Source organism: Podarcis muralis, chromosome 6, assembly GCF_964188315.1.
Source record: "Podarcis muralis chromosome 6, rPodMur119.hap1.1, whole genome shotgun sequence".
Lineage (NCBI taxonomy): Eukaryota > Metazoa > Chordata > Lepidosauria > Squamata > Lacertidae > Podarcis > Podarcis muralis.
The window spans coordinates 13645265-13664259 of record NC_135660.1 but is presented as its reverse complement, the minus strand read 5'-3'; the positions used below and the strand labels follow the sequence as shown (position 1 = coordinate 13664259).

The 18995-nt window shown below is 44.3% G+C and overlaps 1 protein-coding gene across 8 annotated transcripts in view; it reads left to right on the top strand.

Annotated features, from left to right (window-relative positions):
- LOC114597992 (neuroligin-1) overlaps window positions 1-18995 on the top strand; it is a 625400-nt gene that overhangs the window by 342449 nt on the left and 263956 nt on the right. For all 8 annotated transcript variants that reach the window (XM_077929763.1, XM_077929769.1, XM_077929765.1 and 5 more), the window contains one exon: window positions 1360-1512. In XM_077929763.1, the coding sequence (XP_077785889.1) occupies window positions 1360-1512 (153 nt within the window). The remainder of the gene's footprint in view (window positions 1-1359; window positions 1513-18995) is intronic.

Genomic DNA, 18995 nt, shown 5'->3' with positions numbered 1-18995 from the left:
GGCTAAACATGCCCAGCTCCCTTAGCCATTCCTCATAAGGCATCGTTTCCAGACCTTTGACCATTTTGGTTGCCCTCCTCTGGACACGTTCCAGTTTGTCAGTGTCCTTCTTTAACTGTGGTGCCCAGAACTGGACACAGTACTCCAGGTGAGGTCTGACCAGAGCAGAATACAGTGGCATCACTGGGGCTGTGAGAGAAATGGCCTGCTTTTTGTGTGGAGTAAGGCAGTTTTTCTACACTTCAGAATATGCATCCTAATAGGTAAAGGTAAAGGTACCCCTGCCCGTACAGGCCAGTCTTGACAGACTCTAGGGTTGTGCGCCCATCTCACTCAAGAGGCCGGGGGCCAGCGCTGTCCGGAGACACTTCCGGGTCACGTGGCCAGCGTGACATCGCTGCTCTGGCGAGCCAGAGCTGCACACGGAAACGCCGTTTACCTTCCCGCTAGTAAGCGGTCCCTATTTATCTACTTGCACCCGGGGGTGCTTTCGAACTGCTAGGTTGGCAGGCGCTGGGACCGAACAATGGGAGCGCACCCCACCACGGGGATTCGAACCGCCTACCTTTCGATCGGCAAGCCCTAGGCGCTGAGGCTTTTACCCACAGTGCCACCCACGTCCTAATAGTAGCCCCCTAAAAACATCAGACCACAGAACCCCCAAATATCCTGATACACAACTCCCTGGTTTTGACATTTAGAGAGCAAGGATTCTTCAGCCTCTCAGACAGCTTTTGGTTGTTGTTGCTGCTGTTTTTATTTTTATACTGCTTTAAATTTTAAAGAAAGAAAAAATCTGAAAGCGGTTTACAACCTACATTAAAACATCAAATGAAACAAGCCAGAATAAAACATTACAGAAGAAAGTCAAACCAAAAGTCGACATTCAACTTTTAGATTTATCATTGTACTGCCACGGTTAATCTAATGGCCATACGAAAGGAAAACCACACAATCCATAGAAATGCTAAATCTCATTCGAAAAGGATCGCAGTTGCTCCCAAACTGGGAGAGGCGTGAGCCATAAGCTTTTGTGACTTTCATGTGACCCAGTGGTGGCCGTCATATTTTTGGTGTGTGCTCAAAATTCCTCTTCAATGACACCTGGTGACAATGTAGTGTTTCATATGTGCTGCTAGGGAACGATGTCATAATTCGTATCTCCAAACCTTTATTAGGCATTACAGAGATAGATGTTGTACAATATGTCATAATTCACATATGTTGCTTGGGAAACAGTTTTCAAAAAAATAAATAATAAATAAATAACAACTTTGGGGTAGAAAGGAAATAAACTAGGACTTTCATGTGCATCACAATGTTCTCGGGATAACATACTTCTCAATATTTTTCTTCCAGACATTCGAGATAGTGGGGGGCCCAAACCTGTGATGGTGTATATTCACGGAGGGTCCTACATGGAAGGCACTGGAAATTTATATGATGGCAGTGTGCTGGCAAGCTATGGCAATGTGATAGTCATCACCGTCAACTACCGGCTTGGGGTACTTGGTAAGAAAGATTCAGATTTTAAATAGTTCTTGCCTTGTGCGATACTCTTTCTATCAATTAGAAGACAATTTGCAGATTCTTCTGCCTTAAAAAAAAAAAGGAGAGGCTTCTTATTTTTAAAAGAGGAAAGGATTGCATTCAGTGGATTTCAAATTTGTTATTGTGCAGCCTAACCTGCAATTATACTCCTCTTTGATGACAGAAGCAGAGTGCAGATGTTCAGAATGATACGCTGCTTTGTCGCTTGCACTCATCCTGCATTACAGTAATTAGTCGTGCAGAGGGATCTACGGCAAATGGCAAGCACTGACTGAGACACAATTGTTTCTGTTTGTGTTGTGACAAACATCTGGATATTGCGCTGGCAGGGTTATTGTGTTCCTTCGGACTTTTGGATAGTAAGATTGTTTGGGAAATGTTATTCACTGCCAATTTCCACCTTCTCATATTTTGAATTTAGTCTGGCGCCTTTAAAGTGGAAAGTGTATTAGTTTAAAAAAAAAATCCAGATAAAATAAGCTTGTGGGGGAACAGGTATTTTGAAGCTCTGTGCTTGGAGGGGGGGGGAGTATTGTGCTAGTGTTGTTTTATATCACACAGGTAAAATACATTTCAGTGAAAAGTCGTGTTTTAGTTAGCTGATGTTTGCAAAAGGTTAGAAGAGTTAAGATCTTTTATGCTTTAGTCTGGAGCTTTCAGGGTGTTTTTAGCTGTTGTAGATTTTGGCAAAGAGAGAGGTTGTTTTATTCTGAATATTGCAGAAGCGCATTGTAATGCATGTTTAATTCTAGCATCGGACGGTGTTCTCACCTTTTTTATGGAAGCATGAGAGGAGCATCTACCCATAAAGACTCAGAAGAGTTTCGGCAAGAGGTGGTGTGTTTTAGAAACTGTGGTTTGCCTCACAGGTTTGTAAACTGTGGTTCGCCTGTGAATTACCTTAGCCCTAAGAGAAGACTCTTTTTGCTCTATCATAAGTTAATTTCTTCAGAACCCGTCTTTCTGGCTGCTCCACTTAATTCCCTGTTATTAACTCCCAGAGAGTGGGGAGCATCAATCTGCTGCTTTTACCTGGCGATTAAAAAAAACGATGCACTGTCAAGAAAATGAATTTGACTTGCTTTGGTGTTCCTGCTCATCTCTGGCTTTGAATGCAATCTAACTCCAGTCCTTGAAACATGGTATATTTTTTGTTGCTTCGCCTGACAGTCCTCTCCTTTCCACTTGCACAGGGAACAGTGCAATCTAATAGCTGTGTGTGACACAATGTTCAATGTCCAGACCCTGCTATGATTCGTATCAGATTACTTTCGCATAGCCTACCTGGTGTCTTCATTGTTTTCTCAGAGCAATTAAATATTGACTTGGAACCTCTAGGGCTATGTTGTGCAATAATTTACAATTCACTTGTGTTGTCGGTATGCAAGATCCTCTTTCTGCTTAGCATATGTTTCCAGTTCCTGATTTGTGTGAGTATATTGTGCTGCAATTCTATTCAAAGAGCACCCACCTGATACAATCCTAATCTATTAGGTGGAGCGAGCAATCAAATACCTGTAATTTCTTTCATAATGCCTATCTAATCTGTCTGTCTATCTGCCTGTCCATCCATCACAGACTTGAGTTGTGGGAAGAAGCCTCTGAATGTGTGTGCGTGTGCGCATGCGCATTGCTGCATGCCACCCCAATCTGTGAGTGGTGTGATATTCCAGGGGTTCCTGGCACTTACCCAGGATTCGTGTTTCCTTTGGAAGTGAGGCACAACGGGGACTGTGGTGTCTTTATGATATATGGTTTATTTACACGCATATGCAACCATAGCCTACAATGGAGGGATTCACAGCATTAATGCTCCAAGAGGGTCTTGTTTCTCCCATAGCCGGAACCTTGGATTCAAACAGAAACCAAACATATCTCTCTCTCTCTCTCCCTCTCTCTCTCTCTCTCTCTCTCTCTCTCTCTCTCTCTCTCTCTGCCTTTTTGCTGCTTTGCTTCTACTGTAGCTCACATCACTTAACTCTCAGCTCTTGCCATTGTCTTTTTCTAAGTGCCAGCCAGCTGAGGGATGGGGAGCACTCATTTCCATCTCACACAGATCCACTTCCTTTGTTCCCCTTAGTGGCCCATTACCCAGGGGATCACCTCATCAGGAAACTGGTCTGGCTTATATTTTAACACTTGTTGGATCCAGGGAATAGAAGGGTCTCAGCATACAGTCTATTCACCTCCCCCAATGTATGTGTGTGTGTGCGCGCGCGTGTGCATACTGCCTGGAGAATCCTCTTGTGCTGCTCAGCTCACTAGGGAACACCTGAGAGTGGTGAAAAGGTTGCTGCACTGCAGAAAACAGTTGAATTTTACTTAGTGCTCCCTTCCCCTTTTTTCTTACTGCTTGGCTGATCCAGCAGGAGGGCATGTTGTGGACCATGTAAGATTAGACAGTGGGCCTGAGGAGAGCAGATTGCACACTTCTGAACAAGGAATAGAAGAAAAAAACCATTTTTTTCTTGACTATGTATGGTGACAGGAGAATGTGCATAATGCACATATACACAACCTGAGAATGTACAAAAATGATGTCAAAATATGCACATTATCCAAAGTCAGTTGGGGATTATGCACAGTGGCCAGAGAATGTACAAAATTCAGTCCATACATGCAGATTTCCCAAGCCTGTGAGATGTGCATTTCACATTTCACAGAAGGATTATGTGCACATTATCCATGAAAATGGGTGAATGTGTGCAATGGCTAGTTATGCACATTAACCACTCAACTCAACAGTCCCCTTAACATATGTATTTTGCAAACTGCCTATATGTATTGATGGTGAAGCAGTATTATAAATCATACACACACACACACACACACACAGAGAGAGAGAGAGAGAGAGAGAGAGAGAGAGAGCGCCATGATAAATAATCCACAAGACACTGACAAAGTCAGTGAGCCAACACAACACATGTTTTCTCCGGCTCAGCGGATCAAGTATCCATTTGTTGCTGCCAAAAACTGGAAAGGGGGAATTTGTAGTGATGAATTCAAGAGTTCTCCCTAACACCATTATGATTAAAACCCATATCTCTGTGTTGAATTTCAGGCTGAGGCCATAATGGACTCAACGCCAGCACTCCTCCCCTCTCCATTTCCTGAATTTAACTTACACTTGAGCTGTGGAGACCACATGCAAGGCAGGCTGGTTGGTGATATCAGAAACACCATACTCTCCAACATTTCTTCAATGAAAATAAGGACATCCCATTCCATAATGATAACTTTACTATTTATACCTCACACATCTTATTGGGTTGCCCCAGCTCTCTGGGCAGCTTCAAAAGTATATGAAAACATCATTTAACATTTGTTAAAAAACCTTCCCTATACAGGATTGCCTTGAGATGGCTCAGGGGTTGGATAGCTCCAGGCCCTCCAACATTTCTCCAATGCAAAGAGGGGCATCCTAAGGAAAAGCGGGACATCCCAGGATCAAATCAGAACTGGGATGGCTTCTCTAAACCAGGGAAGTCCCTGGAAAATAGGGATGCTTGGAGGGTTTGGAGACCTGGTAGGCCTCATTCTTAACACCTAGTTGCTTATGAGCATGCTCAGAAATGTGTGGCCCATTGCAATGCATCGATCCAGTGAGTCAGTGCAAATTTGTTTGTTTATAAGCATTCCTAAATAACTTGTGATTTAAATATCCCCAAATGTGCAGGAAAAAATAGCATAGAAACATAAAACAGGATCATAAAAAAGTAAAACATTGTTATAAAGACAAGTAAAAATGGACAGATGAAAATATTTATATGAGAATATTACATATGTGCTAATAGGGATAGGGGTCCTGATTAATCAGGAGGTGTGTGTATATCTATATCTATATCATCTATATCTATATCATCTATATATCTAGATTTATCTATGATTAGTTTTCCATTTAACAAGTTGAAATTGTCTCTGTGATGTGAGAGGAAACATATTTACAAGCCTATAATATTTCTGATTTCTTGTTCTGTGGCTCAGGGTTAATCTTGCTGGGTAACTCTTATCATGACAATCTTGAAAAGAAATCACAGCTCATTTTTTTCTTACCACTTCTACAGTCTGGTGATTTAAGAAATAACAGCCATCACTTATCATTTCTGCCCTGACTCATTATGAGCTCAATAGATACTGCCAGGAGAACTGCAACCCCCCCTTTTTTGCTATGTCAGATTTTAGCAATCCAATTTTAAATAATCATCGAAGATTCAACAGGTCTCAAGGGGGAATAAAGCCTAACAAAATATTTTCTGCAACTACCACCTCAACTGGCACTGCTTTCACATTTCCAATGCCTCAGGTAAGTTTCCTGAGCCAGCAGAATGGTGGCTTCAGTGATAAGGAAGGCAGCCTTGGGAATGGGGTAAGTATGGCCCTGATTCACTTCCAGGAGCAATCAATCAGAGCAGTTCACATTTGAACTATTGAGATCTCATGACATCCCTAAACACCACCATAGCTTTGTCAACTCTGTGATACGAAACACAGCAGTGATGAATCAGGAAGCCCCTTTAGGCGTGTGGAGCAGATCTTTTCACAGCAAGGAGCACTTTCCACCTCTCCCCTTCCTACCCACCATAATGAGGGAGCTTTGAAAAACAGGTAGCAGGCAGTTCATCTGGGGAAGCAGGAGAGTAGAAAGACAGAGTTCTGTGCTGTACATGAACCCTACCCTCTAATTTCTGCTGTGTGTGGTCTTCACATGAGAATAAATCTCACTGGAATCAATGGATCCTATTCCCATGTTCCGTGTTTTTATTTCTGATCTTGCTATATAATATTTTCCTAAGAATGTCGTCATGCTGTAGTTTTCAGTGCCTGCAGGGGGTGCTCTCCTCTTGAGCAATCCATTCTGGCAGCAAAGGGCAATCAAGACTGCTGTGGTCAGAGATTGGCTGCCTTCTTATTCCCCACACCTGTGTGCTGCCGGACTTTCTCTCCTCCACTAGCTCTCTTCCTCTCTTCCATGGCTTTTGGGGGGGGGGGGACTCAGCACTTTGCTCAAGCAGCTGCACCAAAACTTTCCATCCTTTAAACCTCACTCCTTCAACAGGAGCCCCTTTTTTGAACCCCTACACTTCCTCTAGAGTGGGAAGGAGAGAAATATCTATGGCGTGGGACAGACAGTGCCGAATTTATGTATAAGCTAAACAAGCTATAGCTTAGGGCCCCACTCTCTTGGGGGCCCCCCAAAAAAATTAAAGGGGAAAAAACCTGGATGTACATTTCCAAAATATAAGATAAACAAATAAAATAAAACCTGCATACAGCAACGGTGTTTTGTGTTGTGTAGGCTCCTATTTGTTATGTGCAAATGGCTTTAGATACCTAATAGGGCCATAAATTACCATATAGCAGATATTCAACACAAAAAACAGCGACAATTTGTTGTTGACAAAGGACAGCTGGACATATAAAGGGCCTCATCAGTAGCTTAGGGCCTCATCAAACCTAAATCTGGCCCTGGGGACAGAAGAAGATACTCTGTTGTGTAGAGGCACAAAGTGAGAGAAGGCGGTGGGGGTGATCTTAGGTAGAGAAATAAAGTGATGTGGGGTGTTAGAGGGAAAAGAAATGCTCTTGGGTAGAAAGAGAAAGGGAGAGAAGACTATGTGAGCTGTGTGGCCGCAAAGAGATGTTCGGGTTCACGTGGATACAAAGGAGTGCCAAATTAGTTTGAAAGGATCAGCATGGGGCAGGCATTGCAAGCCTTCCTGCACTCCACGTTTCAACTTTTACAAGGTGAGCAGGATGTTGGAATTTTGACAGGTGAGCAGGAACTCCCAGTGGCCTCTGGGAGCCAGAAAACCCCACCCATGGTCTAAGGGGCTTGGGGAGGAGGACTGGGGAGAAGACTCCCTGGAAAAGACCCTGGTGTTGGGAAAGAGTGAGGGCACAAGGAGAAGGGGATGACAGGACGAGATGGTTGGACAGTGTTCTCGAAGCTACGAACATGAGTTTGACCAAACTGCGGGAGGCAGTGGAGGACAGGAGTGCCTGGCGTGCTCTGGTCCATGGGGTCATGAAGAGTCAGACACGACTAAACGACTAAACAACAACAGGGGTTGGGGCATTTTGGCAAGCCTGGGTGTGTTAGGCAGGTTGGTGAGCAGTGCAAATAGCAGTGTAACCCCATGTCATATATAACAGTCACTTGTACCTCTGCCACTATGGCTTGATCTAATTCCTTGCAAGTAGAATGAAGTCATTCTGTGCCGTATCTGCAGTTCCCTTCTCCATATCACAGTAGCATGGTGGCAGGAGAAGACAGTGCTTTGTTGTTGTTTAGTCATTTAGTCGTGACCCCTGAACCAGAGCACGCCAGGCACTCCTGTTTTCCACTGCCTCCCGCAGCTTGGTCAAACTCATGTTCGTAGCTTCTAGAACACTGTCCAACCATCTCGTCCTCTGTCGTCCCCTTTTCCTTGTGCCCTCCATCTTTCCCAACATCAGGGTCTTTTTCAGGGAGTCTTCTCTTCTCATGAGGTGGCCAAAGTATTGGAGCCTCAGCTTCAGGAACTGTCCTTCCAGTGAGAACTCAGGGCTGATTTCCTTCAGAATGGATAGGTTTGATCTTCTTGCAGTCCATGGGACTCTCAAGAGTCTCCTCCAGCACCATAATTCAAAAGCATCCATTCTTTGGCGATCAGCCTTCTTTGTGGTCCAGCCCTCACTTCCATACATCACTACCGTAGAGCCCTGCAAATGACTGCACTGGTGCCATTTGTGGGACAGGAAGCTAGTTAAAGGCACCGGATATTCCTCTGCGTCGTTCATTTGTTGTGCATGCCTTTTAGCTGCTGTCAGTTGCAGCCAGCATGGCAGAGCTGGGTGTGTGTGTGTCTGTTGTTGCTTAGCTGGCTTCCCATTGTGATAAATGCCGGTGGAGGGGCAAGGCAACAATGAAGTATAGCTCAGCAATGGCAGCATTAGATTGGCTCCACCCCTGCACCCACACTGCCCTGACCTCCGACCTCCCCCTCTTGGTCACCAGAAGTGGGAAGCCAGAAAGCAACCTTCCTCTACCCACCGCACTCTGCCCTGCTGGCTGCTTCGAGAAGCTGTGCTCAAACACTGGCTCATAAATGCCCACTGTTTACACATATACTGTCATGCCGTTGAAAAACAGTCACCTTCATTTTGTGGCCTGCTTTCCATCCATCTCTCAGCTTATTCCTGACTCCCGACTCATTTCCCACTGAATACTGCGAGAGGGGACACTCTGATAGGCAAATGAAAAGGCACCTCTTTCGCCTCTGCGACCACTCCGTTCTATTGAAATGCAAACCCTGTGTGAGCTGTCTGTTTTGGTGATGGATCGTACACAGGGAAGTCTGATATCCTTGACCTCCTGGGTTTCTGAAGAAAAGCTCTGCATTACAAGCTGAAGATGATTTTATGGCTTATTTTTGTTTAAAACAGAAATGACTTGCAAAAGGGCAGCAACTCTGCAACGGGGGGAATTTTTCGAGGTCGGCTGCTTTAAGCCCTTTAGGAAGCTCTTTCAAATTCCCGATATATATTAGAGAGGGCAAGGAGGTAGGTTGGTTGGTGGGTTTTCTTTTTTAATTTTCTCTTTGGCAAAAGAGACATTAAAAAATTGAAGATCCTATGTTAGCAATCCAAAGATTCTAATGGATAAAGGGTGTTTGTGAGACCATGACCAGGCACGAACATGCACAAACATAGAGCTGGGACCTGTGCCTAAAATATTGTAGTCTATCCCACCCTCTGAAAAGACTTCTACAGTTCATGGTTTTGAAAAAAACAGAAGCCTTGCAGTGCAGTTTGGGCCTTGCAGTGTTTCCAGGAGGATGTTTGGATTTGAAGAAGAGGAGTTTGGATTTGATATCCCGCTTTATCACTACCCAAAGGAGTCTCAAAGCGGCTAACATTCTCCTTTCCCTTCCTCCCCCACAACAAACACTCTGTGAGGTGAGTGGGGCTGAGAGATTTCAGAGAAGTGTGACTGGCCCAAGGTCACCCAGCAGCTGCATGTGGAGGAGCGGAGACGCGAACCTGGTTCCCCAGATTACGAGTCCACCGCTCTTAACCACTACACCACACTGGTGAATTTCAAGTGTGAGGAAGTGATCATGATGCCTTTTAGATGCCCTTATTTATTATTAGTATTATTTATTAAGATTATTCATTGCTTATTCCCCAAAGGTCATCAAGCAACTTACAAACACACCTACCCACCCACCCACCCACACGCGCGCGCACACACACACACTCACTCACACACACACACACACACAGAATCATTGCTGAAGCAACACCCCTTGTTTAACCTAGGGAAATGAATATCCAGCATACTTGAGCAGATAAGCTCTTCCTCCTTTTCTGCTCATCATTATATTCTTCTCCTGGGGTTTCTGTTGTCAGGTGACATACGAACGTTCTGTGCTGCAGACTGCTCTCAACTATTGTGGTAAGAATTCGCCTCGACACCACCTTGTTCGTTACCCAGGTGAGGAACAGCCCACCATTTGAATAAACCACACAACCAAGGAAACTATTTCCAAGTCCAGCATCCAGATTTAGGTACCCAGCATTTTTTATAGCTATTGCAACAGGACAGAGCTCACTCAACTCAACGTACCAGTTGAGAAGGTCAGTGGTTCGAATCCCTGTGACGGGGTGAACTCCTGTTGCTCGGTCCCTGCTCCTGCCAACCTAGCAGTTCAAAAGCACGTCAAAGTGCAAGTAGATAAATAGGTACCACTCCAGCGGGAAGGTAAACGGTGTTTCCGTGCGCTGCTCTGGTTCGCCAGAAGCGGCTTAGTCATGCTGGCCACATGACCTGGAAGCTGTATGCCGGCTCCCTCGGCCATTAACGCAAGATGAGCGCCGCAACCCCAGAGTCGGTCACGACTGGACCTAATGGTCAGGGGTCCCTTTACCTTTACCTAGCTCGTGAAAAGTGTAAAGAAGAAGTGGGACTGCAAATCCATGTCTGAATTGCAATTTCTAACATCCACCACTGGCGCCACTGCCAGATGTCTATGCCTTGGGCGTAAGGTCTGGTGTGTGTGTGTGTGCGCGCACATGCACATGCCAAACCATCTAGCAGAAAGTGCATTGGCCTCTCCACACGATCAGGGACCCTGATCGTGTAGGGCTCCCTGTCACATGTAGAAGCCTCCACATAGAATCATGCACGGGACCATGAGAATGATCTGAAGTGCGGGAATCTTTTGCCCAACTCATGATCCTGCTCCAGCAACTGAGCTATTCCATACATTCAGCTGAACACAAACAGGTTTGCTCTTCAGACCTTCAGAGATTTAATTAACAAGTATGCCCTGTTATGTTTTAGAATATATATATATATATTGGTCTCCCAGCCCTTTCTGGCAATTGAACCTGGCACCTTCTTTGTGCAAAACCGATACCCTCCCATTAAGCTATGGCCCTTCTCCTTACGATGTATGTGAGGTTCTTTCCAGTGTTCACCCTGCTTAGAACAAAACTACTGAAGACAATGGAAACGGTTAACTTAGATCCATTAATTTCAGCGGGTTTACTCTTGTAATAATTTAGTTAGAAACAACTCCTAGGTTCTTGTCAGGCAGCTTTTCTTTTTAGAAATTGTCACTTTCTTCTAATCCATATTAAAAGAAATATATTAAAATACATGTTTCTGCCTACCTAGGGAATCTCACTAGGACGTTAGCGTCTGCTGTACTCTTTCTTATGCCAATATTCATTTAAATGATTGTCTGCTCGCAGTGTTGTTTCAACTCTTTCCTATTTGAAAGGAAGTAATTAAAAGAGGGAGAGATTTTTGTCATCCTTCATTGTTAAGCTTTGTCATCCGACTAACTTGGCATTGCCAAGAAGACTGATATGCATTGCCCTTGACTGTTCTATATTCAGTTTTCTTTTCCTGCATTATATTCTCTGCCCCCCCCCTTTTTTCTTTTTACAACTCTTGGATGGATTTCTCCCTTCGAAGGACCATAATGGGACTCAAAGGAAAATAATGTTTGGGAGGCCTTTACTCCAACTCATCAGTAAATTGCTTTGAGGTTACCAGGGCGATTCATGGAAATCTCTTTCTTACTGCAAATGCTGGACCTATTTCAAGGTTTTGTTTTGTGGTGAGATGATTGTTATTTTGCTTCCTGCAAAGCAGCAGATGTTTAGACACAGCTACATCCACCGTACCCTCCAAATGACTGACACACAGATCTGAATCAGGTTTACCTAGAAGGCAGGGTTCTATCCAGCTAAATCATATTCAGAGAAGATCCACTGAGATCATTGAACGTAACTTAGTCATACCCAGTGATTTGAAGGGGTCTACTCTGATTGTGACTTAGTTGGATGCAACTCTAAGTCAGATGTATTCTGCAGACATTTGCATTAATGCTATGCATTTTAATAATAATAATAATTTATACCCCGCCCATCTGGCTGGGTTTCCCCAGCCACCCTGGATGGCTCCAAACAGAATATTAAAAACACGATAAAACATCAAACATTAAAATCTTCCCTAAACAGGGCTGCCTTCAGATGTCTTCTAAAAGTCAGATAGTTGTTTATTTCCTTGACATCTGATGGGAGGGCATTCCACAGGTGCCCATCATGGCAGCCACTTCCAGTCACCAGTCTAGCTGCCACATTCTGGATTAGTTGTAGTTTCCGGGTCATCTTCAAAGGTAGCCCCACGTAGAGTGCATTGCAGTAGTCCAAGCAGGAGATAACCAGAGCATGCACCACTCTGGTGAGACAGTCTGCGCGCAGGTAGGGTCTCAGCCTGCGTACCAGATGGAGCTGGGAGACAGCTGCCCCGGACACAGAATTGACCTGTGCCTTCATGGGCAGCTGTGAGTCCAAAATGACTCCCAGGCTGCGCACCTGGTCCTTCAGGGGCACAGTTAGCCCATTCAGGACCAGGGTGTCCTCCACACCTGCCTGCCCCCTGCCCCCCCCCCAAAACAGTATTTCTGTCTTGTCAGGATTCAACCTCAATCTGTTAGCCATCATCCATACTCCAACCACCTCCAGTAGAATTCTCCCATTGCAATGTGTTAAGCAGAATTTGCACGGAGAAAAGGCAAGCACTTCTGTAAATGTGTGTTCTGTAGACTCCTGAGGAAGGCATACCACACTTGCCATCTCCAAGGATGAAAAAAGAATGCAGAAGGGGAAACCAGTTCTCAAGAGGGCCAACGATGAACATCTGTTGTAGCTCAGTGCATTTTGGAACTGAAGTTCATTCTTCAGGAACAGTATACAATGTTGACATGTAAACAAACCTCTACACAAACTTAAAAATCTTTGATCAGGCACTTGTGGGATAGTATAGTACTTACTGATTGACTGGAAGAAGTGTGGTATGCAGTTTTTAGTAGTTTTGAAGTCTTAGTGTATTCTTTTTAGCTGCTCTTATCATTGTGTTCATTTATAGTTTTGATTGTTTTTGGTCAATTTTCTACAGGTTGTGCATTTTAATGCTTATACTTTGTTCTACCCTGGGATCTGTCATACAGAAGGTTTAGACTGAAATTCCCCAAATAAATAGATTATCCTATCCCCCACTAGTGTGAACAGCAATAGAGTTGCCCTTGTACACATTTCAGCGGTTCACTTCCATAGGCAAGCCAAAACCACACCCATGGCATATATTTAAAGCTACATCATACCACTTCAAACATTCATGGCTTTCCCCAAAGAATCTGGGAGAACTGAGGGTACTGAGAGTGGCTGGAGACCCCTCTTCCCCTCATAGAGCTACAATTCCCTGGAAAGAGGGAATGGCTGTTAAAGCACTCTGTGAGTTATAGCTCTGTAAGGGCAAAAGATGTTTCGTAACAACTCAACGGCACCCTTAACAAACTTCAGGTCACAGGATACTTTGGGGGAAGCCATATCTTGCCCACCTCATGGGAAGGGAGGACTCCCTGGAAAAGACCCTGATGTTGGGAAAGATAGAGCACACAAGGAGAAGGGGACGACAGAGGACGAGATGGTTGGACAGTGTTCTCGAAGCTACCAACATGAGTTTGACCAAACTGCGGGAGGCAGTGGAAGACAGGAGTGCCTGGCGTGCTCTGGTCCATGGGGTCACAAAGAGTCGGACACTACTAAATGACTAAACAACAACAACATGACTGTTTAAAGTGATACAGGAGCGCTTTAAATTTATGATGCAGATGTGGCCCAAAATGAAATTAGATGGGCATGAGCCATTGACGTTCATAAAGTGTTGTGGTTCACTCTGGATATGAATCCATCAAAGGAGCTTTTTTCCTGTGTTGGTTCAATGAATGAATGACTTAGTGGGTGGAGTAAAATGTTGCTGATATTTTACCCTATTCTGAATTCAGAACACGAACCTTGTTAGAAAGTAATTGTCATCCAGGGAGGGGGTGGGGGGGGGGAGGAATCTCTATTATTCCAAGCAACATATAAAATGAAAAATTGTACCAAATGTAATTTACGCTATACAGTTTCAGGTGCCTCATCCAGCAATGGAGGAGGGGGCCCTGATGCTACATTCTAGTTTTATTTCAGTTGGGTGCTTCAGAGGATTAATGCTAATAAACAAGAATGGAGACACAAGACTCTAGGAAGGTTATTATCATTTTCTGATTTTTGGAAATACCTCTAGACACCTTTTCCCAGTCTTTTTTTTTGTGCTTGATGAAATGAACAAACAGCTTTAAGGAATCTTCATTTTCTGTATGCAGCTCAGGAGACCTTGAGTTCTGTCTGGTTAATAAGGTCTGAATGAGTATTTCAGTCCTGAGGAACACTTTATTTGGATCTAATCTCACCGCAGCATGGTGTGTGTTTATGAAATGCTTGTTGACTGAAGCATTTGTCATTTATTTTGATTCATTTTGTTAATATTTCTCCAGAATCCTTTCGAAAAAGAATGTTCAAAGCCAGTAGCTGTTTCAAGCCTTCCTTGCTATGCTGGCCACATCCTTGAAAGTAAAAGCCATTGTGACGGGGGCATCATTTGTGTGGCTACCTCTTGTTCGTAAAAAAGTGGGGAGGGGTTCTTATTTTTAAAGTAATAGAGGGGCGAGGGTTCAACCTCACTCACCTGTGTGGATGATTTCTTCCCCTCCAGCACCATAGACCTCTGCAGTCAGTTGCTCAAATCAATTTTCTCTTTCCTGATTCCAGGAAAGAGGGACGCGGGTGGCGCTGTGGTCTAAACCACTCAGCTTCTTGGGCTTGCTGATCAGAAGGTTGGCAGTTCAAATCCCTGCAACAGGGTGAAGCTCCCATTGTTCTGTCCCAGCTCCTGCCATCCTAGCAGTTTCAAAAGCATGCCAGTGGAAGTAGATAAATAGGTACCGCTTCAGTGGGAAGGTAAACAGTGTTTCCGTGCGCTTTGGTTTCCGTCACAGTATTCCATTGTGCCACACACCCTGAAAGCTGTCTGCGGACAAACGCCAGCTCCCTCGGCCTGAAGCAAGATGAGTGCCACAACCCCATAGTTGTCTTTGATTGGACTTAACCGTCCAGGGGTCATTTAACTTTACCTTACCTACCCCTGCCAGCAATTGTGCTGCAGCATTTTGCACTGAGAGCACATTGTAGTCATCCAGTCTTGAAGTAACCAGTGCGTGAACTACTGTGGCAAGGTTTTTCCGATCCAGGAATGGCCATAGCTGTTGAACCAGTTGCAGTTGGTAAAACACACTTCCAGCCACTGAGGCTATCTGAGCCTCCAGGGACCGAGGTGAATCCAGCAGCAACCCCAAACTGCAAACTTGCTCTTTCAGGGGGAGTGCAACCCCATCTGGAATAGGCAACAGACCAATTTCTCAGACACAGGAGCTACTCACCTCTGTTATGCTAGGATTCAGGTTTTGACTGGACTTAACCATCCAGGGGTTCTTACCAGAAGTGAACTAGGAACAGAAAGGAGTGGCTAAAGGGGTGGTAAGACACGCAGTGGGGGAAGATTCACTGCTTTCTCACATTTGCACCTGCTACTGTTGGAGTAGGATAATGCCCACATACAAAGAATGCATGTGTGAATAAGTAGGGGCATTAGAAAATAATATGTCTGCTACCATTACACTGTCCTGTTCTGGCTTAATCAGCAGCAGGGAGCTGTCCAGCAGTGTCAGCAGTCAGAAGTCATAAGGATGAGGAGGAGAGAACTGTCCAGAAAACAGATAGGCTAGGAGTAGGTCTATGGAGTGGGACACGGGTAGTGCTGTGGGTTAAACCACAGAGCCTAGGACTTGCCGATCAGAAGGTCAGCGGTTCAAATCCCCGTGACGGGGTGAGCTCCCGCTGCTCGGTCCCTGCTCCTGCCAACCTAGCAGTTTGAAAGCTCGTCAAAGTGCAAGTAGATAAATAGGTACTGCTCCGGCGGGAAGGTAAACAGTGTTTCCGTGCGCTGCTCTGGTTCGCCAGAAGCGGCTTAGTCATGCTGGCCACATGACAGTATGTCAGCTCCCTTGGCCAATAAAACGAGATGAGCACCGCAACCCCAGAGTTGGTCACGACTGGACCTAATGGTCAGGGGTCCCTTTACCTTAACCTTTAGGTCTTTGGAACTGTTGCATCTTCTTCCTAAGGTTTATGTCCTCAGCCCAACTTTCCCACTATTCTGGATATATTAACAGGACCTTGATCGGACTGTTCTTATCGTCAGGACACTTCTTCCTGCCTTGGTGTGCCTTGTGCCGCTATGCGTGTGACCAAGATTCAATTTGAGCTCATTTGTGTCTCTGTTTTGGGGGGACCCCTTGGAAATCAGTGGATCCAAGATAGGAAGGTGGGTCTTGTGGGAGAGAACACAGGCCAGTCTTAGATTCAAGTGCTGTATTGACCCATTTCTGATAGCCGCTTTGCCACTTATGTTCAAGTTTAGCCATATATGCATATTACTGTTGCTTTAAGGTCAAGTCGCAGGAGAGCTCTAGAAGGAAGACTTGCCACATGCATGGAAGCTGGTGGCAGCTACCTGAGCATGGATGAGGCTCATTATTGTGATTGATAATTAGCCAAACCCTATAGGATAAGCACCTTGGTTTCTACAGTCATCCTGTCTCCATTATCTATAAATAAAATTTTAGTTTTGCAGAAATATGTAATCTGAAGAATTTCAAGAGTGCAAATTTCTTGTCTTTTTCTGAAAGTCTGCATTCCTGTATTTTTGTGTTGTTCTTATTTGTTGTCATCAGTGATGTTGTTGTTATCTTGCAGTACACCAAGGGAGCAATCCTATCCACAAGGATCTTGGATAAAGCAAGTTGGTGTAAATTAAGCCAGCTTAAATTTGCACATCTTTTACCTTTGTACCTGATATTGCCTTAGAACTTCCTTCCTTCCTTCCTTCCTTCCTTCCTTCCTTCCTTCCTTCCTTCCTTCCTTCCTTCCTTCCTTCCTTCCTCCCTCCCTCCCTCCCTCCCTCCCTCCCTCCCTCCCTCCCTCCCTCCCTCCCTCTTTCTTTCTTTCTTTCTTTCTTTCTTTCTTTCTTTCTTTCTTTCTTTCTTTCTTTCTTTCTTCCCTACTACAATATGAAGCAAAACTTAGGAAAATATTAAATGATTATTAGCATGTGTGTGACTACCACATCCATTATCTTTTATGACACATTAAAGGTGCTGTCAAGAATTGGCATTTTATTTAGTCTCTCTCTCTGCAGTGCCACCCCAGGCTCCCTGCCCCCCCCCCCCCCCCCCCGCTTTGAGCAGAGATAATAAATGGAGGAAAGATTATATATTATTGCCTAATTAAAGGTACATTAAAGTGAAAATAAAGATGGGAAATTAATAGCAAAACACATCAATATGTTGCAATAATAGGAACAGTCTCATCTGAGCTTTTTACATTTCGGGAACAGACAGCATTTGCAATTTGCAATTCTGTCTGGGATCCCATAAGTGTGACATTTTAACAGCTTTTTCTTGGTCATTTGCACCCTAGCCTAACTGTGCAACATTCCTTGCTTGACCACCAGTTTTTTTTTATTTAACTCTGAACAAGAATTAATCTAGAATATGGGAGTATTATGAGTTTTCAGAATTTCCCTTAAAAATTGGCCATAAATTATCTGCCTTCTACTGAATCAGACCATTGTGGAGGAATTGGTGCTGGGTGAAGTGGTGAGGGCAAGGTGGGTGGGTGCCAGTGGCGTAGCGTGGGGGGTACAGGGGGGCCCGGCCGCACCGGGCGCAATATCTGGGGGGGGGGGTGCTCGCACTCGCAGCTCTCTGCCCCTAGGGCAGAGGGGGCGCAAATTACTTGCCTTGCCCCGGGTGCTGACAACCCACGCTACGCCACTGGTGGGTGCCTATGGTGAGAAATGCCTAAACAGGGCTTTCCTCTCACACTACATTGTGATGGCAGCAAATAATTTTGTTACTAGTTTGGACGAGGTATAGTCATGCACATAAAATGCAAGAACATACAAAAAGCAAGGCATGATTATTCTGTATTCTGTGGCTTCTACCAAATATATGTATATTTTATCCATGCTATTATTTATTAATAATAATAAATAGATAGAAATAAAAATGCGCACCCCACCACCGGGACCATTCCATTCCACCTTCCAAAATTCCAACCCCTATTGTGACGGTTTGACCCCTTTCCATTTTAACAGTACAAATTCTACAAACACCTTCCATATCTCCTCAAAATCATTTCTCCTGCATATTCCCAGTCTGAACTTAATAGCACATGCTGACTGATCATTAATAGCTATATCCCACACCTCTTTATACCATTCTTCCATTTTATATTCACCTTTCACCTTCCCCTTCCCCTTCCCCTTCCTAGTTATAATAACTCGCGCAGCTGTCAATAAATTGGTGAGCCTGAGAACCTTCCACCTCATCATAAATTGATAATGATGCTACCTCTGGACTTTCAGTCAACTTTAACTGTGATTTCTGTTATCTCCTTAAACACCCTTTGCTAAAAAGTTTGTATGTATTTACACCCCCACCACATGTGAACATAAGTCCCGGTTTCCTGGCATCCCCTCCAACCTAACACCAAATATTCCTTGTTTATTTGATTTAATCTTACTAGTGTTAAGTACTATCTCCATACTAACTTGTAGTAATTATATTGTATTGTAATTATTGTAGTAATTTTCTTTTATCCTTTTAGACAATATCTGAGAGTGTGTTTCTCCCATATCTCCCCCCAGCTTTGACTGTTCATCTGCCTTGTGGCCTCCTTTCCCCACACCTCTTTTAATTGACCTTATTGATCCTCCATTTCTACTAATATTTCTACTAATATTCTACTAATACAGTGGTGCCCCGCAAGACGAATGCCTCGCAAGACGAAAAACTCGCTAGACGAAAGGGTTTTCTGGTTTTTGAGTCGTTCCACAAGATGAATTTCCCTATGGGCTTGCTTCGCAAGACGAAATGTCTTGCGAGTTCTTGTGAGTTTGTTTCCTTTTTCTTAAAGCCGCTAAGCCGTTAATAGCCGCTAAGCCG